Source organism: Rhinatrema bivittatum, unplaced genomic scaffold (assembly GCF_901001135.1).
Source record: "Rhinatrema bivittatum unplaced genomic scaffold, aRhiBiv1.1, whole genome shotgun sequence".
NCBI classification, from domain to species: Eukaryota; Metazoa; Chordata; class Amphibia; order Gymnophiona; family Rhinatrematidae; genus Rhinatrema; species Rhinatrema bivittatum.
Genome location: NW_021820859.1, coordinates 113,994 through 137,200, shown reverse-complemented (window position 1 = coordinate 137,200; position 23,207 = coordinate 113,994). Strand labels below are relative to the sequence as shown.

At 44.7% G+C, this 23,207-nt stretch overlaps 1 protein-coding gene across 1 annotated transcript in view; it reads right to left on the bottom strand.

Moving 5' to 3' along the window:
- The window catches only part of LOC115082231 (integrin alpha-2-like), a gene marked incomplete at its 3' end in the record, with an annotated part of 105,025 nt that overhangs the window by 4,763 nt on the left and 77,055 nt on the right, over positions 1-23,207 (bottom strand). The window contains exons 6-8 of the mRNA XM_029586487.1: positions 15,278-15,405; positions 14,533-14,681; positions 6,489-6,639 (exon numbers count right to left, since the gene is read on the bottom strand). Of these exons, the coding sequence (XP_029442347.1) occupies positions 6,489-6,639; positions 14,533-14,681; positions 15,278-15,405 (428 nt within the window). The remainder of the gene's footprint in view (positions 1-6,488; positions 6,640-14,532; positions 14,682-15,277; positions 15,406-23,207) is intronic.

The window sequence follows — 23,207 nt, the reverse complement described above, 5'->3', positions numbered from 1 at the left end:
CAAGACAAGGACTCTTGAAGAATGGACAGACGATGAAAGGCAGAACGTCAGAAGATTAGACGGCATAGACACATGGAGACAAGGACCTCGGGGACAACAAAGACGAGACATCTGAAAGCAGGTTCAACTGGGGTATCCAAGGCAGGGACATCAGGACTTCGGACCCCCAAAGACACTCAATCAAGAGCAACGAGGAGGCACAGGAAGATAGGACATCCGAACGCCAGGCCTTCCGGTCTACGGACCTGCCGGACACTCAACCAAGAGCATCACGAGGGCCCCAATGGATAGGACAACTGGATGTCTATGGCAAGGACTACTTCAGAGAAAGACTTCTATGAATAGGGCATCTGAGACGGACATCAGGGAAGACAGGACATCTGGAAGCAAAGTCAACTGAAGACGGAGCATCTGTGGACAAAGACATCGAACGGAGACATCAGTGGATAGGACACAGGATCCGATGAGATACCAGGACATAGAACGAAGATGAAGACAAGGATCAGGAACCACAGAAGAAGACAAGGAAATTCCCCACAAAGAACAGAATGTCTTGAAGATGCATAGGAGGACATCGTCGAAGACTCCTGGACCGAAGAGCTGGAATGGAGGATCCAGGACCAGTCCAACTCCATGACTGACTCCTTGCGAAGGCGAAGACGAACTGAAGACTGAGCCCTTTTGTAGGGCTGAAGAGGAACACCCAGGATGACATAATGAGGAGGAGCCAGAGGACTGGCCCTTTAAATATGAAGAGGAGATGCGGCCCAGTGCCTAAGGAGGCAGGACCAGGGACAGCAGCCATGCTGTGTAGAAGAAGCAGGCCCAAGGTGGCTCCTGCTACAGGAGAAGGCTGGGGATGGCTCCAGCCGCATGATGCACTGGCGGCAGTCTCCGGGTTGCGAAGAGGAGCTCCAGGGTGGCCTTCCAGCCGCAGAATAGGAGGAAGACGTCGGTGGCCCCCTGTCATGAAGACTAAGGGCTTCAGGGGTAATAGGGCGCTAGTGACTCTACCTCCTCCTTATTAGTGGTAGTGGCGGCTGTCAGTGGGTCCGACAACTGATGCTTTAATTTTACCGGTGTTGGTTTTCAAACCTGCTGACAGCTACGGGTTCGGCAAATGGACGGTGGCAAAATTGAGCATCCATTTTCGAACCTACCGACCGACGGTCAGATTTTTTTTTTTTTTAAGTTTTGTTTTTTTTAATTTTTGGGGCCTCTGACTTAATATCGCTGTGATATTAAGTCAGAGAGTGTACAGAAAAGCATTTTTTTCTGCTTTTCTGTATACTTACCCAATGCCGAACATTTTACTTTCTGTATTTTGGGTGACTAACTAATAGGCTCAACAACATGCATTTGCATATGATAAACACTATTAGTATCGGGTGGGGGGGGGGGGCCACACATTTTCCACACGCTATTACCCCTTACATTATAAGGGGTAATAATAGCGCGTCTAAAACATGCGGTCAAACGGGAGCTAAACGGTGCGTTCAGCTGAGCGCACCGTTCTGTATAGGCCTGAAAATAGAGATTAACCCATCATACAAAATGGCACATTTAAAATCATCTAGGAATACTACAAAATCATAATCAAATAATGCAGTGTGAGGATTGTGTTGCTGCAGTCAAAAATACAATGGTGGTGGCAATGGGAGGGACACCTTGGGAGATCTGAGGCAGGATTGAAGTTTGGCAGGTAACAGGACATTTTGCCAGCCTCTGCACAGGCTGATGCATTAATCCAGGCCTGCCTATGAGGGCAGAAAATGCTTGATTTAGCTGCAGAGTTATAATGGGAGATTAACAAAGTAGCTCATGACAACTCCCCTACATTCATGGAAATTACTAAATAGATTCCCTATCCTGCTACTTCAATGTCCCCATCTTCAGTTGAGACGTTTAAGAACTTCAGCCTAGATTCATATGACCCACTTGAGTTCTTCCAATGTATATGTAATACCAAAATATGTATCTTACATTTTGGTATTACATATACTTTTGTATCTTACAAAAGTATATGTTATATCATAATATGTAATGACCAAAAGGATGAATGTTACTTTTGTAAACCATTGTGATCTTCACTTGGAACGATGGTATATAAAATAACTAAATAAAATAAATACATAAATAAATATTGGGACTGATTTGTGGATCTTTTGATGCCTTAGGCTGTTCATTCCACTGTTGTTGGTGCACTTTGCTCCTCTTTTGGTGTTTTGGGATCTTCATGACACCGTTGGTACAGCTTTGTACCTCCCAAGGTGCCTTAGGATGTTCACGGCACAGTTTACACTGTTTTGACCCTCAGTGCCTTGGGGTGTTCCTGCCATTTTTGGTGCTGATTTGCTCCTCTCATAGTACCTAGGGATATTGATCCCTCTGTTTATTTATTTAAAAAATATATTTATTTATCTGACTTTTATATTCCACTTTTCAGCACTTCAAAGCGGATTATATTCAGGTACTGTAGTTATTTCTCTATCCCCAGAGAGTTCACAATCTAACAAGTAAATTTTAAAAGGTGTGCCCATAAACGCACACATTGGTCATGCGAGCAAACACATGCTCAATTGTGCATGCAAGTACATGCATACCATTTAAAATATCCATACCATGCATATGTGTTGGAGCCTTTACAAGAGAGAGAAAGAGAGAGAGACTCTTTTAAAGGGCCAATCTGACACTCTATATATCTCCCACTATAAGAGTGACACTTTCAACTCAGGATGGGGAGAGGCATTGTTACAAAGGTCTATAGACCTTTGCACCTGTTATGATCATGGACCCTTGAGCCAGCTAGAAGATGAGAATGCGCTGAGGGGAGGCCCACAGCGGAAGTCGTAGCCAGGATGCAGATTGGAGCCAGGAGACCAATCGTTGTGTTCCCATAATGTAGAGGCCCAATCCAGAGCCCTCCCATCCAACAAGGATACAATATAGCTGGTCTTCACCAGATCCGATGGGAACTGTGTAGGCAGTAGTGTAAATCGTATGTAGCATTGGTTAAGGAAACCACGGCATTGCTTAGCTTCACCTGAGTACCGGGGCGGAGCTGGCAGCTGCGTAGAAGCTGCTGGTCCGGGACTTGGAACCGGGACTGGAGCAGGAGGCGCTATTGGGGGAGTGGAGTCCAACCGGTTTGCCAGTCTCTCTACTGTTGCTGCCAGGACATCCAAGCAGTGTTGTTGCTGCTGCAGCCGCTGGGCAATACCAGAAATGGCCTGAAGGCCGGCAAGGTCCGCCGGGTCCATGGCCTTGCAAACTGTTATGATTGTGGGCCCTTGAGCTGGATAGAAGATGATGAGAATGCGCTGAGGGGAGGCCCACAGCGGAAGTTGTAGTCGGGAGGTGGATCGAAGCCAGGAGACCAACAGGAACTTCACCACTGGAAGCCCGAGATCCCCCCGGGAGGAACCCTTGGTGACACGAGCCGCTTGGACGTAGGTGAGGCCTCCTGGAGATGAGAGTCCAAAGAGAGTCCCAGAAGTCCTGAGCCGGGAGGTGAGTCGGAGCCAGGAGACCAACAGGAACTTTACCGCTAGAAGCCCGAGATCCCCCTGGGAGGAGCCCTTGGGGACCCGAGCCACTTGGATTTAGGTGAGGCCTCCTGGAGAAGAGTCCAAAGAGAAGTCCGAGACAAGGCAGGTAGCAAAGGAGCAAAATGTGGAGACGGACTAGCGATCAGGGCAGGCGGCAGACAGCAGAAACCAGAGACAAGCCAGAGATCAAGATGGGCAGCGAAGCAGGAAACTGGAGGACGTACCAGTCAGGAGCTAGGAGGACGAGCTGAGGGGAGGACGGAGCTGGAAACAGGAACAGGTTGGAACAGAGCAGGAGTCAGGAACAAGCTGGAAAAGGAACAAGGCTGGGACGAAGCAGGAGTCAGAAACAAGCTGGAACACGAGCAAACAACTAGCTACTCAAGCGAGACAACCTGTTTTAGGCAAAGAAGGAAGCTGACAGCCAGGCTTAAATACAGGAAGGCGTCTGATGTCATCTCTAGGGCGGAGTAATCCACAACACAATGCAGGAGTAGAAGCCTGCACTTCAAATATTCAACACCAAACAGAAACCTTTGATGAAAAGAATCTGAAGATGAGGGGACTTATTGAATTACCTGCACTTCCCTCTGTTTGGTGTATCTCTTCCCCGCACTGGTCCCTTTAAATTGCCAGCCCCTATGCGCATGCGTGCCTAAGAGGCGGGCTCAAGAGCTGGGAGTTGGCGGCGTCTCCCTCATGGAGGGAGTGCCGCGAGGCCCCAACCGGGCCGGACACGCAAGGGGAGCGCCAGAGAGCATCGTGGAAGGTAGGGGGACCAGCTGCTGACCCCCGCAGTCTGGAAATGCAACAGCATGCTAGGCAGACCAAAGTAATACCGGCCCCCCCTACAAAACCCATCCTGAGTTGAAAGTGCCCCACTTACAATGGGAGATATATTGTCCCTTTAAAAGAGGCTCTCTGTAACTCCCCCCCCCCCACCCCCACCCCGTGGTCTGAAATCTCTAGACTTGCACCTCAACAGGACCAGTAATAAAGTTACCTGCATAACTTGGCACCTTTTTATTTATATTATAGACATTTGATCTAAGATATCACATTGGTTTACATTCAGGTACTGTAGGTATTTCCCTATCCCCCAAAGGGCTTACAATCTAAGTTTTGTTTTTTGTACCTGAGGCAAAGGAGGGTAAATTGACTTGCCCAATGTCACAAGGAGCGATAGTGGGACTCAAACCCTCGACTTCTGGTTCTTAGCCCACTGCTCTAACCACTAGGCTATTCCTACTCACCTGTTGCCATCGTCAGCTTTGCAAACTTCAGGGGTTTCGCATGTATGTCTTGGACCCACCACAGAATACCCACTCCCCACCCCTTTATTATTGACTCATGCACAAGTATACGTACGCGTATTTCCTAGAGATGTGCAGACCAAAAGTTTATGTTCATAAGTCCATAAGTCGAAAGGGGGGGTCAATTTTGGTCAATATGGACATATGGAGAATTCCATAAGTTGAGTCTATGTCCATACGTGCAAATAAAAATTTAAACCCCTCACCCTCCTTAATCCCCCCCCCCCCCAGACTTACCAAAACTCCCTGGTGGTACAGCAGGGAGTCAGGACGCCATTTCTGAACTCCTTTGCGAGGAGCACGTGACGTCGGCGTCACGTGATTCCCCGCGCGTTCGCTCCGGGACCCTCGTTGCACCCAAAAGGAACTTTTGGCCAGCTTGGGGGGGGGTCAGGAGGCCCCCCCAAGCTGGCCAAAAGTTCCATCGGCGTGATGCCGACGTCACGTGCTCCTCGCAAAGGAGTTCAGAAATGGCGTCTTGACTCCCTGCTGTACCACCAGGGAGTTTTGGTAAGTCTTGGGGGGTGGGGGGATTAAGGAGGGTGAGGGGTTTCAATTTTTATTTAGGATCAACAATCGCAATTTCCAACTTATTCAACATAGCTATGTTGAATAAGTTGGAAATCCGATCATTTTCGCCTCATCACTTTTTTAAGTTAAAAAAAAAAAAAGTTGCGTTTTACATTTAAGTTCAAAACGAATGCACACCCCTAGTATTTCCTGGCTTCTCAAAATTCACATTGCTTGTGCACAGCCCACATACACATGTGTGGGGCCATTTTCACACAAGCAATGCTTTTAATATCTACCTGTTAGCTTGAATCCAAAACAATGGAGAGTAAATTGACTTGCCCAAGGTCACAAACAATGGCAGTGAGATTTGAACCCTGATCTCCCTGTTCAAAGCCTGTTGCTCTAACCACTAAACTCTTCCACTGCTTTGCCCTAGCACACTGCCTTGGGTTATTCATGCCATTCTTGGTATTACTTTACCCAACTCTTGGTCTCTTAGATGTTGCTGTTGATGCCTGCCTGCAAGTTTCATTAAACTCAAAGAGAAAATCCCAATTTTGGAGCCAAATTGGGATGTATTGTTTTCCCCATTGACTTTAATAGAATACAAAAGACTGAATGACATGAAAAAAACTAATAATTTTTTTGGGCTTGAAATGTAGTTTCACTTTGTGGGATGTGTCATGAGCATAGCATAACCTGGTTTCAATTAAAGTTGTTTGAATAGCCAATGAAGTGAAGTTCAATTCTGAAAATGACTCTGAGAGAGATATATAATATTATATATATAGTTTGCTGTCATAGTTAGTAGCAATATGTTCTATTATTAGGGTCTTTAGTTTGCTGGTGCTTATTATACTGAGTATGAAAATAAGGGTTCCCAAATAGATGGAGCAAGTAAACAATCTGTGCTTGAGAGAAAAATTATGATACTTTAGCTTTGATGAAATTTTATTTTACAAAACAAACTCAAAAGGTCAGACTGTTAAAATCATTTCCCAGAAAAAGAATCAACCTAGTTTCACTGAAGCAACAGCACAAGCAGTGTTATGTAGAGTATCTTTTCACTTAAGTTACTCTTAATAGCAGTAACTATAAACAAACCATTACTCACAGCTATGCCAAATCTTGTTATGTTGTCTGTGTTGCAACTGGCAATCACTCGCGTCAATAATGAATTGTCATGTGATTCACCATCTGTCACCACCACCATGACTTTTGCAGCTCTTGGCCGTCCACCATATTCAGTAGAAAAAGCATTTGCTCTGTAATAATTAAAGTACTCTATTGAATAAAGACAAATGCATTCTCTCTCTTTCTCTCTCTCTCTCTCTCTATATACATATATATTCTATACCACGGTAAACTTAGATGTGCAATAGTGTATTATGAGGATCATCAGATTATAACAAATTTGAATTACAGTTCTAATAGCCATATTGGTCCTAGAGAACAGTGTATTCATTTAAAAGGACCAAAAGAAATTGGGGTTGACATCTAATTCTGAGAATTAGGTATCTAAATTTGCACCTTTGAAAATTGACTAGAGCTGAGTGTCTAAACTTATGTCTTAAGTGTCTAAGGTCAGATTCTCAGCTTTCTTTAAATACTGCTCTCATTGTAGTGCATGACCTTTTGAGGTGACCCAGGATTCTTCTTCAAATATGTATTATTTATTAGAGATATGTGGCACAACAGAGTTTGTTTAGATAAGAGATGCCTTCTAAAGAGAAAGCAAACATGACAGAGAGATTTGTTCTTTGCAAGGACAATATTGTTTTTATTAACAAGTTAAATGGAGCTGTGAGCATCCTGCAACTCCACTCACACAGAAACAGGATGCAAATAAATATACATTCAGTGGTAGGGTAGCCTCAGTAGCTCAAAAAAAGCTCAGTACTAGTTAACTCAATACAGTTCAACACAGTGACATGAAACACATTTCTAACATTTGCTATTGCGTTAACACTGCTCAGATCATTTACCTCTATTCTATGAGACCAGACCTCAAATCAGAAAAAAGTATGAAACTCCCCCTCACAAGAGTTAGAGGTTTGAGCATGCTACCATTTAAGTGAACTGCAGCAGAGAAAGAAAAAAAGAGAACAATGCAGGTATGTAACTTGAGCGGACTTCTGCTGTTAATTTTGTATGGAATATCACTAAAATTCAGAGGAGTCAACCTCCTAAATTACAGAACCATGACTGGGGAAGGGATTTATGAGAGAATTGCACTGGAAAACAGTCCTAGGAAGCAAATAGGTTTTCACCCTGACTAACAAGGGGATTCAGACATGTGGGTTCGAAGTTCCCAGACAGCAGTGGATGGTCAAGCAGGATAGAGAAGCATGCACAATTTCTCTCTCTGTGGTCCTGCCTGGGTCTTGGCCTTTTGGCTGAGAGGAAGTGACCCATAAAGGGTCAGATAACAGATAAAGCAAAAGCCAGGCTGAGAAGAGGTGACTTATCCAGGTTGGGTAACAGGACATGACTGGTTATGAGCTTAGCGGAGCTAAAATCACTGAAAGCTGAGACTTTGAAGGGCTAGAACCACTGAACACTAAAACCACCATAAGCCTAGTGGAGCTTTAAATCCAAGCCAGGGAAAACCTTCCTACTGAAGGAGAAGAATTGAAGGACAGCAGCAGGTGGGAGGTAAAGTGGCTACCCTTTGTGTGAGGGGACTCCAATGGCAGATCTGGAGATCAAGCAGTCCCCTTTGAACAAGGGGACCCCAGTGGCAATCCAGGAGGAGGAACCAGGTCCCCCAGGAAGGCGTGGACCCCAGCGGCAAGTCCAGAGGCGGCATGGTCCCGCTTGAGCAACGGGACCCCAGCAGCAGTCCAGGAGGCAGCGTCATGACCTGCAGGAGGGCTGGGACACAATGGCAGACTGGAAGGCAGAGTCGGGTCCCCCAGGAAGGCATGAATCCCAGCGACAGACCGGGAGGCAGAGTCGGATCCTCCAGGGGGCATGGACCCCAGCTTTGTCATGGACCTTTCAACGGAGTGGAAGGAGACAGTTTAGATACAGAGGACCCCCCCCAGGCCAACACTGCCCACCATCCAGTTGTATCTTTTCACATGGGTGAGACTTGGGATAAGGGGGGGAAGATAATAATAATGCTTGAGTAAGCGGGAATGCAAGATGTACCTTCTATTCTATTTGGTGGTATATTGTGAGGGACAACAAACCCAAATTGCCAAATATTAAATGTCTTGTTACCTTGTAGAAATATATAGATGTGCAGACTGAGACTATTAACCATGAGTAGATAAATGTGCTGCTTGACATCCTTTTAGCAATGTACATAGTCATGTAGAAATGTATATGCTTGTATAGTCTAATAAACCTGTATATATTTGTACATACTGCCAGCCTTGTTCACATTCCCATTTGTTTTCCTGGGAAGGGAGGGAAATCCCACCCATTAACACTTTCTTCCCCAAGTGGAGGCGCCAAGAACATGAGAACCGACAGAGTTTGCCCTAGAGGGGCTCCCGTTGCGTCGATCCCGGGTAAGTGGTCAAGGGGCCGTTACAATTATAACCCATTATTTTATATATTCTGCTACCAAGCTGGTCAGGTTTTTATGTTTTGCAAGTCCATTCTCTTGCATATATGGTATAGTTGTTACATTATAGTGTTGATACCTATTATACTGCAAGACAACTTAAATAATAGTTAACACTATATGAGCTTTGTATGCAAACATAATGTCATGGAAACTGAAAAAAAAGGAAAAATAATTATAGTAATAGAGCACTAATAAAGAGGGCTTTGATTTAAAATGCTAATAGAAAAAACAACTCATTCTAGAGTCTGAAAGTCCACAGAGCTGCCAACAAGCACACTGTGGTTGTTCCCACTACTTTGATTCCAGTTTCATGATGAAAATAGTGTACTCAGTGAAATGGCTTTGCTACTTATTTTTAAAGAAAGCATAATGCTTTACATAATGATATCATTTATCTTGTACATTATTAATTGAGAATGATGGACTAGACAGAGTTACATAAATAAATATATTAATTAATATGAGGACATTTTTCAATTATTTATAAACATTCAATATTCAGCCTTTTCCAAGCTAGTCTCAAGGTGAATTACAATCAAATTTACAGTTAAATTCCAATTACATTTGCATCACAGCTTACAATCAACATAGGGAAACAGTGACATATAAAGGTATGATTAGAGGTACAAAGAGGATTGTATTAGTCATCTAGGAAGTAACAGAAGATATGGTAGCGTATAGGTCAAATAGATGGATTAGAGAGCCAGTGTAGTGAAATGTACAATAGTGAAGATGAATTGGTATAAGACAATCATCTAGTGCAGAGTCATTATGTAAGGAAGTCAGGCAGTAGTTGATGATAGTTTCATGATCAAGTTCCAGTAGTCAAGTGATAGAAGATATCCTCTGACACTGGCTTTGTCACAGTTTTGTCACAGATTTTTAAGTGGAATTTAGGGGAAGGCCTGGCCAAATAACCAAGTGACTTTTTTTCTAAAGTTAGGGGGCACTCCAGGCTCCACTGGACCAACAACCACCAGGGCGTGCACAGTAAGGACCGTGGGGTTGGGTGAGCCCAGGCACAGGATGGGGCCTGTGCCTGGGCTCCCAGACTTTTTTTTTCAGTTTGGCCATCTCAGGGGGCAGCGGAGGGGAGAGGGTGGGTCAGGGGTCTCTCAAGCCTCCTGGGAGTTTGGTGATACTAGGGAGGAAATTCTTCAGGCTGTTCAGGCCCTTTAAAAAAAATGGTAGCCCAGGGCCACCATTACACACGGCGCTATTGGGGCACTTAACGGTGGTAGTTTTCCTGGCGCTGTTTGACCACAAGGAAAATTATAATTGGTTTTATATAGCTGCAGTACCGTGGATTAGCAAATACATTTTAAATTTAATTTGAATTCTAATAGAAATAAGCTCCATCTTCCTGAACCCCCGGCGTCGGTTTTCCTAACTGGTGGATGACGTGATAAGAAAGCGGGCGCTGACTGTTCAGCGCCCGCTTTCTACTCACATTTATTGCATTGGCCCTTTAGTGTTTCCCCATCCTCTCCTGGAGGAACACCTAACCAGTCCAATTTTCAGGGATTTGGTACTGAATGTGCATGAAATAAATTTACACATACTGGACACCCAGTGCATGCAAATCTTTCTCATTCATATTCATTACCGATACCCTGAAAACCAGACTGAATAGGTGTGCCTCCAGGAGAGGATTGGAAAACACTGAATTAGCAGATGTAAAATATACAAACATGTTCAGGAATACAGAGGCGTGTATCTTATAAAATAGCAACTACCATGAGTACTTCTGAACCCCCTCCCAGAGTTAAGAACATAAGAAAATGCCATACTGGGTCAGACCAAGGGTCCATCAAGCCCAGCATCCTGTTTCCAACAGTGGCCAATCCAGGCCATAAGAACCTGGCAAGTACCCAAAAACTAAGTCTATTCCATGTTACCGTTGCTAGTAATAGCGGTGGTTATTATCTAAGTCAACTTAATTAATAGCAGGTAATGGACTTCTCCTCCAATAACTTATCCAATACTTTTTTAAACACAGCTATACTAACTGCACTAACCACATCCTCTGGCAACAAATTCCAGAGTTTAATTGTGCGTTGAGTAAAAAAGAACTTTCTCCGATTAGTTTTAAATGTGCCCCATGCTAACTTCAAGGAGTGCCCCCTAGTCTTTCTACTATCCGAAATAGTAAATAACCGATTTACATCTACCCATTCTAGACCTCTCATAATTTTAAACATCTCTATCCTATCCCCCCTCAGCAGTCTCTTCTCCAAGCTGAAAAGTCCTAACCTCTTTAGTCTTTCCTCATAGGGGAGCTGTTCCATTCCCCTTATTATTTTGGTAGCCCTTCTCTGTACCTTCTCCATCGCAATTATATCTTTTTTGAGATGCGGTGACCAGAATTGTACACAGTATTCAAGGTGTGTTCTCACCATGGAGCGATACAGAGGCATTATGACATTTTCCGTTTTATTCACCATTTCCTTTCTAATAATTCCCAACATTCTGTTTGCTTTTTTGACTGCCGCAACACACGGAACCGACGATTTCAATGTGTTATCCACTAGAAATGTGAATCGGAACCGGAATCGGTTCGGATTCCGGTTCCGATTCACGTGTTTTTTTTTTCATCAGGTCCGATCGAGGTTTTGTTTATCGGCTGCGCCCGAGCCGATAAACAAAAAAACCCACCCGACCTTTAAAACTAATACTTTAGCTTCCCCCACCTTCCCGACCCCCCCAAAAACTTTTTACAGGTACCTGTTGGTCCAGTGGGGGTCCCTGGAGCGATCTCCCACTCCCGGGCCGTCGGCTGCCACTAATCAAAATGGCGCCGATGGCCCTTTGCCCTTACTATGTGACAGGGTATCCGTGCCATTGGCCGGACCCTGTCACATGGTAGGAGCACTGGATGGCCTGCGCCATCTTGTGCTCCTACCATGTGACAGGGGCTGACCAATGGCACCAGTAGCCCCTGTGACATAGTAAGGGCAAAGGCTATCGGCGCCATTTTGATTACTGGCAGCCGATGGCCCGAGTACAGGAGATTGCTCTCGGACCCATGCTGGACCACCAGGGGCTTTTGGCAAGTCTTGGGGGACCCTCCTGACCCCCACAAGACTTTCCAAAAGTCCAGCGGGGGTCCGAGAGCGACCTCCTGCACTCGGACCGTTGGCTGCCAGTATTCAAAATGGTACCGACAGCATTTGCCCTTACTATGTCACAGAGGGTACCGGTGCCATTGGTCAGCCCCTGTCACATGGTAGGAGCACAAGATGGCGATGGTCATCCAGTGCTCCTACCATGTGACAGGGTCCGGCCAATCGCACGGATACCCTGTCACATGGAAAGGGCTAAGGGCCATCGGTGCCATTTTGATTAGTGGCAGCCAAAGGCCCGGGAGCGGGAGATCGCTCCAGGGACCCCTACTGGACCACCAGGTACCTGTAAAAAGATTTTTGGGGGGTCGGGAGGGTGGGGGAAGCTAAGGTATTAGTTTTAAAGGGTCGGGGTGGGTTTAGGGGTTATTTTTGTGTGCCGTTTTTCCCGCCCTCCCCCAAAACGATAAGAGAGCCCCCACGATCAATATCGTGGGGTTTTCCTATCGTTTTGGGGGAGCCCCCGATTTCTGACAATTTTGAAAATATCGTCCGATATTTTCAATTGTCCGAAGCCCGATTCACATCCCTATTATCCACTATGACACCTAGATCTCTTTCTTGGGTTGTAGCACCTAATATGGAACCTAATATGTAGCACCTAATATGGAACCTAATATGGAACCCATGCAAGGTGATGCATATAGGGAAAAATAACCCATGCTATAATTACACGATGTTGGGTTCCATATTAGGTGCTACAACCCAAGAAAGAGATCTAGGTGTCATAGTGGATAACACATTGAAATCGTCGGGTCAGTGTGCTGCGGCAGTCAAAAAAGCAAACAGAATGTTGGGAATTATTAGAAAAGGAATGATGAATAAAACGGAAAATGTCATAATGCCTCTGTATCGCTCCATGGTGAGACCGCACCTTGAATACTGTGTACAATTCTGGTCGCCGCATCTCAAAAAAGATATAATTGCGATGGAGAAGGTACAGAGAAGGGCTACCAAAATGATAAGGGGAATGGAACAACTCCCCTATGAGGAAAGACTAAAGAGGTTAGGACTTTTCAGCTTGGAGAAGAGATGACTGAGGGGGGATATGATAGAGGTGTTTAAAATCATGAGAGGTCTAGAATGGGTAGATGTGAATCGGTTATTTACTCTTTCGGATAGTAGAAGGACTAGGGGACACTCCATGAAGTTAGCATGGGGCACATTTAAAACTAATCGGAGAAAGTTCTTTTTTACTCAACGCACAATTAAACTCTGGAATTTGTTGCCAGAGAATGTGGTTCGTGCAGTTAGTATAGCTGTGTTTAAAAAAGGATTGGATAAGTTCTTGGAGGAGAAGTCCATTACCTGCTATTAAGTTCACTTAGAGAATAGCCACTGCCATTAGCAATGGTTTCATGGAATAGACTTAGTTTTTGGGTACTTGCCAGGTTCTTATGGCCTGGATTGGCCACTGTTGGAAACAGGATGCTGGGCTTGATGGACCCTTGGTCTGACCCAGTATGGCATTTTCTTATGTTCTTATGTTCTTAACATTGTGTAATTATAGCATGGGTTATTTTTCCCTAAATGCATCATCTTGCACTTATCCATATTAAATTTCATCTGCCATTTGGATGCCCAATTTTCCAGTCTCACAAGGTCTTCCTGCAATTTATCACAATCTGCTTGTGATTTAACTACTCTGAACAATTTTGTGTCATCTGCAAATTTGATTATCTCACTCGTTGTATTTCTTTCCAGATCATTTATAAATATATTGAAAAGTAAGGGTCCCAATACAGATCCCTGAGGCACTCCACTGTCCACTCCCTTCCACTGAGAAAATTGTCCATTTAATCCTACTCTCTGTTTCCTGTCTTTTAGCCAGTTTGCAATCCACGAAAGGACATCGCCACCTATCCCATGACTTACTTTTCCTAGAAGCCTCTCATGAGGAACTTTGTCAAACGCCTTCTGAAAATCCAAGTATATTACATCTACCGGTTCACCTTTTGAAGATTGACCTCAAAGTTATTTATTTGATTTATATTCTGCCTTTATACTCTAAATGTGCTAGAACTACCCTTGCAAACTGAGTTTTATACAGTTTTAACTGACAATGTAACAATCCTATCCATTGCAGAAGTGGAACATTCTTTCATCCTATCCCTTGCTCTCATACTTTCATTCCAATCTCTTGATCTTTCTATAGTTCTTGATGATGCAGAAAGTTTTGCTGGATCTCCTCAAAGCCCCTGTTCCAGGTAATCAGTCTCTTCCACAATCTTCCTTTTGTATTATAGACCAATATCTGTTGTTGCCCGTTTCCTAGGAAGAATCTCACACTGTTGCACAGGAACATGCTCCCCACAGAGGACATATCACGATTAGATTGCTCAATCACAGTCTATCCTGGCTAACAATTTAGTTACCCCCAAGGGGATGGGGCAGAGGCAGATGGCTAATTGACAACACATTTTTAGTCCTTAGCAGAAACACATTTGTGGCATATTTACCTTGTAAAGTCGATTGCCTTGAAAGTGTTAGTCTGATCTCCACCCTTTTGTTGAGTGTTAGATACTGCACGGATCATATCTTCTTTTGTTTGGTAAGTGTTCATCTTGAATTCTACTCTTGGGTCATTTCCATACTGAATTAAGCTCATCTTTACAAAAAAACAGTATGTTAAAAGCTCAAAGAAGCAACTGTGTAAAGTGAACCATCATTAGTGAAAATGTCTGTATGTTCTCTACAATACAAGATTACATTTGAATTCCCACCTTAAAAATTTAATTTCAGTGTATACAGATATGTGACGCTGGGTTTACAAGTGACCATGGTGCTTGCATGTGTGGCTATAAAATATTTGTGGGATAATAATGCATATTTCCACCCAAAATCCCTGGATCTTCTATGACCGATAAGTACCCATTAGTGAGTGACATCATTATTTTAACTCCCTGTCTACTGGTCTCTTGTGTGTTGCTTCTGCTGACCCTCTGATTTCTGTTTACGTGCCTGGGGCTACACATGTAAAACAATAATGTGTATAACTTTGAAACTCATTCCCAATGCCACTATGTATAGAGACCTCGAAGTGTGTGGAATGGGAAATTGAAATCCTTCGTTCAAACGCTGGGACCCCAGTGCCACCGTTCACCTTTTCTTCATGAAACATTTTAAGCAGAGATTTTTACAGAACCGTTTGCTGGATGGTTTAAAATTTACAGTATTCTGTTATAACCACCATGCCCTGCTTACCTGTGTTTTTGTGGGGCCTATATCTAATCCTTGTACAAATTTTTCCAAAAATTTCTTCACTTCAATCCAAGGATAAATACTGTTAGACCCATCACACACAACAGCAATATCTATAAACGAGGAGCAGGCTAAAACAAGAACCAAAAATAGAATGTTAAATGCATGCATTATCTAAGAAAACATTTCATCATTAAAGTAGTAATATTAGAATTGTTTTTGTGTCTCCCCTGCTGCTTTCTTCCTGCTCTAAGCTTCTAGTTGAATCAGAACTAGGGATATGCATTTGTTTTGTTAGTTTATGCATATACAATTTTATGTGTGCAAAATTAGATTTTATGTATGAGAGTGCAACTTATCCACAGGCAGTGCAATTTTCAAACAGCCCGCTTAGGGTACTTTTTACTGCAGACTTTAGCCCGAATTATCAAAGCAGATTTAGGAACATGGATCTGTTTGAAAATCTGGGAGTGTGTGTAGCCAGTGCCGACATACACCTGTTTGGGGGCAGGTGCAGCTTTGTGTGGTCACATTTACGCGCATAATTTCCAAAATTTACAGTATAAGGATACATTTTTTCCCATACACAACTCTATCCCCAGAACACCTCTTTGGAGTGTGTATAAACATATGTGCAAAATCGCTTTTTTTATATACTCTTAAATGCATAATCCCCGGGTAATTTTTAAAAGACCCTTTATGTACCTAAAGCCAGGATTTACAGAGATCAATTTAAAAAGCATTTATACATGTAAAATATTGCTTTTTGACTATTATATCAGAGGATGCATGCTTAATAGTAGGTGTGGAAGTAATTTTATGAGTACTGCAAAGGGGTAGAGTTAGGCCAGGGAAATCATTTGCACACATAAAGATGAATTTTAAAACCTGGGTGCACACCCAAATCGGGAGATGTGCATGTCCACCTGATTTTGTAAAGTGGAGGGATGTATGTGCATATACCAATGCGCATACATCTCGCATTGTAGAAAAAAGGAGCATGGTGTAGGCGGGGCATGGGCATTCCGGGATGGGGCCAAGAGAAGTGTGTGTAATAGAGATGTGAATCGTGTCCTCGATCGTCTTAACGATCGATTTCGGCTGGGAGGGGGAGGGAATCGTATTGTTGCCGTTTGGGTGTGTAAAGTATCGTGAAAATCGTTAAAATCGTGAGCCGGCACACTAAAACCCCCTAAAACCCACCCCCGACCCTTTAAATTAAATCCCCCACCCTCCCGAACCCCCCCAAATGCCTTAAATTACTTGGGGGTCCAGCGGCACACTAAAACACGGCACACTAAAACCCCCTAAAAACCCACCCCGACCCTTTAAATTAAATCCCCCACCCTCCCGAAGCCCCCCCGAATGCCTTAAATTACCTGGGGGTCCGTAGCGGCGGTCCGTAGCTTAAATTACCTCCATAGCCTTAAATTACCTCCGTAGCGGCGGTCCGTAGCTAAATCGGGGGAAGGGGGAGAGCAGGAAAACCGGCACACTAAATCGTGTAGTCTTCAGCCGGCGCCATTTTGCAAAATGGCCACCGCAAAATGGCGGCGGCCATAGACCAAAACGATTCGACGCAGGAGGTCGTTCCTGACCCCCGCTGGACTTTTGGCAAGTCTTCTGGGGGTCAGGAGGCCCCCCCAAGCTGGCCAAAAGTTCCTGGGGGTCCAGCGGGGGTCCGGGAGCGATCTCCTACCGCGAATCGTTTTCCGTACGGAAAATGGCGCCGGCAGGAGATCGACTGCAGGAGGTCATTCAGCGGGGGTCCGGAACCCTCGCTGAACGACCTCCTGCAGTCGATCTCCTGCCGGCGCCATTTTCCGTACGGAAAACGATTCGCGGCAGGAGATCGCTCCCGGACCCCCGCTGGACCCCCAGGAACTTTTGGCAAGCTTGGGGGGGCCTCCTGACCCCCACAAGACTTGCCAAAAGTCCAGCGGGGGTCCGGAACGACCTCCTGCGTCGAATCATTTTGGTCTATGGCCGCCGCCATTTTGCGGCGGCCATTTTGCAAAATGGCGCCGGCTGAAGACTACACGATTTAGTGTGCCGGTTTTCCTGCTCTCCCCCTTCCCCCGATTTAGCTACGGACCGCCGCTACGGAGGTAATTTAAGGCTACGGAGGTAATTTAAGCTACGGACCGCCGCTACGGACCCCCAGGTAATTTAAGGCATTTTTGGGGGGGGGGGTTCGGGAGGGTGGGGGATTTAATTTAAAGGGTCGGGGGGGGTTTTAGGGGGTTTTAGTGTGCCGTGTTTTAGTGTGCCGCTGGACCCCCAGGTAATTTAAGGCATTTGGGGGGGGTTCGGGAGGGTGGGGGATTTAATTTAAAGGGTCGGGGTGGGTTTTAGTGTGCCGGTTTTCCTGCCCTCCCCCTTCCCCCGATTTACGATTTTTTGACGATAAATCGGGGGAATTGGTATTGTATCGTGGCCCTAACGATTTTTGACGATTTAAAATATATCGGACGATATTTTAAATCATCAAAAAACGATTCACATCCCTAGTGTGTAAGTACCTATGCGTAAATGTATATGCCTATGTTGCACTAAGGTCCCGCTATGTTTCAAAGCGGACTTATACACGGGCTATTATAAAATTGGGTTCTTGTTGTGCTGGTGGACCCTTGGACCGAGGGGGAGTTGATGCTACTTGTAGGGAGGAGCCCCACAGGTCCCCACCATTGGTAGGCTAGGCTGGTGGAAGCAGAGGCCCTGCTGGAGCTTCACCAATACCAGCCCATGTTCTCCTTAGGTTCAGCCTTTGGATGCCGGGGCCGGCTGGTCTTAGTTAGGGCCTCTGTGGATGTGGAAGTCCAGGATGTTGGAACGTTGCGGGCAGAATGCCGAAGGGATGGATGAGGAACAGCCAGGAGTTTGGAAAAGAGAGTGAAGTGGTGATACAGGCCGATGACAAGGGCAGGCAGTGAAGCTCGAGGTCCAGTCCAGGCAAAGGTCGAGGCAGGGTTGAAGCGTAGGGTTGAAGTCCAGTCTGGGGTCAAGCCAAGATTAGTCCAAAGGGAAGGAAGGAAGGAGAGGACAAAGAACTCAGGAACTGGCAATCCACTACTCTGGAGAGTTGACCTATTGCCAAGGCAAGGGCTGAAGGCAAGGACCAGCCTTAAATAGTTCCAGGGCGATGATATCATCAGCAAGTACCGTGGGGCTTTTCCCGCTGCGGGCCTTTTAAATTCTGAAGTGAGGCACGTGTGCACCTAGGACTTCAGGTGTAGGAGCAGGATGTTGGCGGTGTTCCCCAGCTGCGAAGAAAGACAGTGGCGGTGTCGTCGGCACCAGAGCCATGAAGAGCTGGAGGTGTTGAAAGCCTCAGAGCCGCAAGGGAGCAGCAGTGGCTTGGCGGTGGCAGCGGCATTCAGGGCCATGAAGATAAGGGGCAGTGTCAGTGGTGGCTCCCAGCTACTACAAGGAAGCCCTGGACTGGCTCGGCCCCGGCAGCATGCCATCTGGTGAGTGAAGCTGACTGCGGAGGGCAACAGCTCTATGTGCATAAATCTTTATGTATGTGCATAAACTACTGAAATGAATGAAAAACTGAAACACACACACACAAATAAAAATACTGAAATGAATGAATGAACAGAACCAAAATATTTTTTGTGCACATTCCTAAGCAGAACCTTCCACAGTTGGGACTACAGTGCCATGTGTCTTCATTTGCAATGTTATAGAGTTTTTCACCACTTAAATTCCCTCTCTGTCTTACCATCTAGCCCTGTCACTATGGCAACATTCCTCAGGTTGAGAGGTATGGACTATGGCTCTTTCCAGAAATAAGTTCTTGGGGCTGCCACTCAGAAATGCAGGAGCCAGGTGTAGCCAAATAGTAGCTCATAGCATTGCCACTGGGACATCAAATTAATCCTATTTTATCTTCTTTTATTGGAAAAATATGAGTTCCTAAGTTAAAAAAACATGTGCCTCCATTTTTTTTATGGTTGTCCTGCCCTTCTGTAAAGAACTGACATTTGAGTGTCATAACCAATATACAACAAACACTATGGTGTGTAAAGGGACAGTAAAGTATAATCAAGGCCCCTAATTTCATGTGATTTCCATGGCAATTGGCACAGAACTTTCCACGCGCTATGGAACTTTGGGATACAGATTACTTGCTTTCTCCCCTCCCCTCTCTCAGTTATTGTTCACTCCTTCAATTCCCTTGCCACTTCTGCATTGCTGGCTGCCTCTTTCCTTCCTCCTTACGCCTAGGGATTGCCAGCCAGTGGTTTACTTGTCTCCTCCTCAGCTGCCACTTCCTTCTATCCTAATCTGTTTTCGAAGCTGCCATTTTACCTCTCCCAGCCGCCTTCCCCTCATCTCCGCTACTCATCACTGCTAATCTGACTCATAAAACAAAATTTAGAAAACAATATAACTTTATTTAATGAAAGTCCTTGTTTATTTAAACAAGATATTTTCAAAAAAATAAATGTCAACTTTTTCTGCACATGGGGAGGACCATTTTTAAAACTAGTTCCACAGATTAAACAGTACTTTACCCATGGAAACAGCCTGTTATATATAATTGCTCACCTAATATATGGCTGTGGCCGAACCCTCCAGTCTGCCACTAGATGTCCCAAGGTGCTGGTTAGATATTTCAACTCTTTGAGCCTTCCATTCCCCTCGGCCTCCTCCCAACTTGGAGAGCTGGGATTGATTGCCTTTGCCTTTATAACACAGCCATTTTGTTATTCAGTGTGTAATTAGTTTTTGGTCAGACACAGAGCAAGAAGTATGACTGTCTGGTTTCTCCTCCCTGGTGAGGCCTCCCTGCCTCATCAGGCTTTTGCTTTTTGAAGAGAACCTCCACTGTGCTCTCCTTGCCAGAGGGTCCTTCTGTTTTTAGATGTAGTACAAAAGATTTTTGCCGGAACCCCTTTGGGATTCCCGTTCCAGGACTGACGACCCGTGAGCCTATTCATTCCCTGAATGTGGCAAGCACCTGTGACAGGCTTGGCAGCACGAGATGTTTGATGGCCAGAAGATTTCTACTTTTGAGAAGGGACTGGATTTAAACTTGGCTCTTTTGGGGAGGATCATCCTCGCTGGCCAGACAAAAAAAGTCAGGAGCTGAAGATCAGTGAGCCCATTCACCCCTTGAATGTGGCAAGCACCTATGACAGTAAAACACTAGTCAAGAAAGATTTTGGAAGTATTTTATCTTTTGTTGTGAAGAAGTTTGTCAGTCACCCGTTCTCACTGGGAGCCCAAGCTTGTATATCTGGTTCTCAAACCTTAAGACCTTTCTACATGAGGAGCCACCATTTAAAACAACTAAAGAGATGAAGTAAGACCTGGAGATTTCCATCCTGATCTCCACCTATATATGGGACCAGGTCACAGGGCTGGGTGTTCAGGAATGAGCTGAAGACTCAGGTAGGACTGTTTTTTCTGGGTTTGAGGGGACCTCTCCAATAGGATTCCCATTAGGTTGCTGGGAGAGATTTTGTGCACTTAAATGTCAAACTGGGAAGCTCTGCCCAGATACCTGAAGTGAAGGACCTAGCCAGTGCAGAAACACATATCTGTATCCAGTTCAGTTGTAACTTCATACTTATGGATAAAATGGACTTTAATTTGACTTTTAAAAAATCAGTAAACTTATAATTTAACACCCAGTGCCTTGTCCTGCCTGGTTTCTCCCAGCATCTCTCCTCTTGGGATGCTGTAGTGATCAACACACATAAGGCCGGATTTTAAAAAGGTTACGCGCGCTGGGCCTATTTTAAAAAGGCCCGGCGACGCGCGTAAAGCCCTGGGACGCGTGTAAGTCCTGGGGCTTTACAAAAGGGGCGGTCTGGGGGTGGGGCCAGAGGCCTCCGACAGAGCGGCCATTGCCTCTGTGTCGGAGGATCGCGTGGAGGCAGGCGCAAAAGGTAAAATAAAAATTTGGGAGGGGGTTAGAGTAAGGCTAGGGGGAGGAAAGGTTAAGGGAAGGGGTGGGAAGGTCAGGTTAGGGAGAAGGGAAGATCCCTCCCAGGCCGCTCCGACTTCGGAGCGGCCTGGGAGGGAACGCGGGAAGGCAGTGCGGCTCAGCGCATGCAAGGTGCACAATTGTGCACCCCCTTGTGCACGCTGACTTCTGATTTTATAAATTGTACGCACCTGCATGCGCAAGTTATAAAATCGGGCATACATGTGCGTGCGCCGGGTAGTGCGCGCACATGTACGCCCGCGTGCACATTTTAAAATCTACCCCACAGGGAATAATGATCCATTGCCTGAGTCATAAGCGAGAGCTAACCCCCATAAAAAGAATCCACCTCTGAAATAGAGAGTACAAGACATGGGAGGAGCGCTAGGTGGAGAAGCCCCAAAGTAATAAATAAGTTTATGTGCCCCTGAGACAAGACACCCCACTAACGGGTGAATTTTAAAAGCCCTATGTGCGCCAAAGCCTGGAGATACGCAAGTATATCAGCTCAGCACACGCCACATGGATTTTAAGAGGCATCTGGGTTCATGCGCATCTCTTGGTATGCGAGTAAAAATGTTTTCAGAAAATGTTTTCAGAAAATGGGTGGGTCATGGGCATGGTCTGGGCAGAGCATAGATGGGCATGGGTATTCTAGAAAATATGAATGAAACCAGTGTGTAAGTATTTACACACACCAACGCGTGCCGGGGTCCCTATCCGTGTAACTTTACTTCTGCTATGGATGGCGTGTAAGTCATGAAATAAAAAAAACTAGGCTGTTTTCCTTCCCACCCCCTAACCACCCCTTTCCACCTTGCCTAACAATTAGCTTTCTACTATGCTTCCCGGAAAGCAAATTTATCAAGACAGCTTACTGTAAATAAGAACATTTCTACTCACAAACGTGTATATATTCCTCGACAACATTGTATATACAAATTTATACCTCCTACAAATGTTGATATCAATCATACCTAGCAGAATCTCCCTGCCCCTCTTCTGACTAACCACTATCATGTACCCCACTTAGTTAATTATTACTTGTATAACTTCCATATTACTCGTATGTTATTTTTTTTTTTTTTTGTTATTATTGTTATTTCTACTATTCCTATTATAATCATGTGACAAATGTAAAGCCTGTTGCTAAGTTCTGTTCTCTGTAAACCGATGAGATGTTCCCAACGTTCGTCGGTATATAAAAGATATTAAATAAATAAATAAATAAAATAGGCTAGTCATTGGGGTATTAAGGGTTGGAGCTAATAGGATAAAAGGGAGGCAAGATAGCTAGAGGGCTTAAGAAGTTCTCTCCTTTACTGGGGAGAAGTGGGAACAAACTGGGGAAACAGGTAATTGCATTGATGCACATATCTACTAAAAGCCCCCCACTTAAGCGAGCAAGGTGGCATTTGCACGCAGATGAGCATGTCAATGTAAAATTGAGTGCACATGTATGCGCGCATAGACGATTTTATATCATGCGCGCATATACGTGCTTATGTTATAAAATTTCTGCATCCATGTGTGTGAGCTGGAAAACACGCGTACATGTGCTCCTGGTGCAGGTCTTAAAATTCTTTTAGGATTACATGAGTAAATTTATGCACATATGACATGTATATCTGGGAGTTTATCTGAATTGAGTGGAGGCATCCTGGGCATGGAGTAAGGAGGGCTGTACATTTATGTTCATACTTTTGCATTTTCAAAAGTAGGTGGGTACATTTTCCTGGTAACAATCTGTGAACAAATTAGCAGCTGTTTGTGGGTAGATTTGGTGGGATAATTTTCAAAGTGAATGTATTAGTGTATGTTTGCCTTGAAAACTGGCATAATTTATGCACAGATTTGCCATCTAATTCATGCGGGTTGTTACAAAATTACCCTCAAACTAATAGTCATCTGCAAATGGTTATGTTAATTGTCTAAACAATGTTTTGTGTATATCTTTTTGTCTTTTGTTATGTGATAACTATGAATATATAT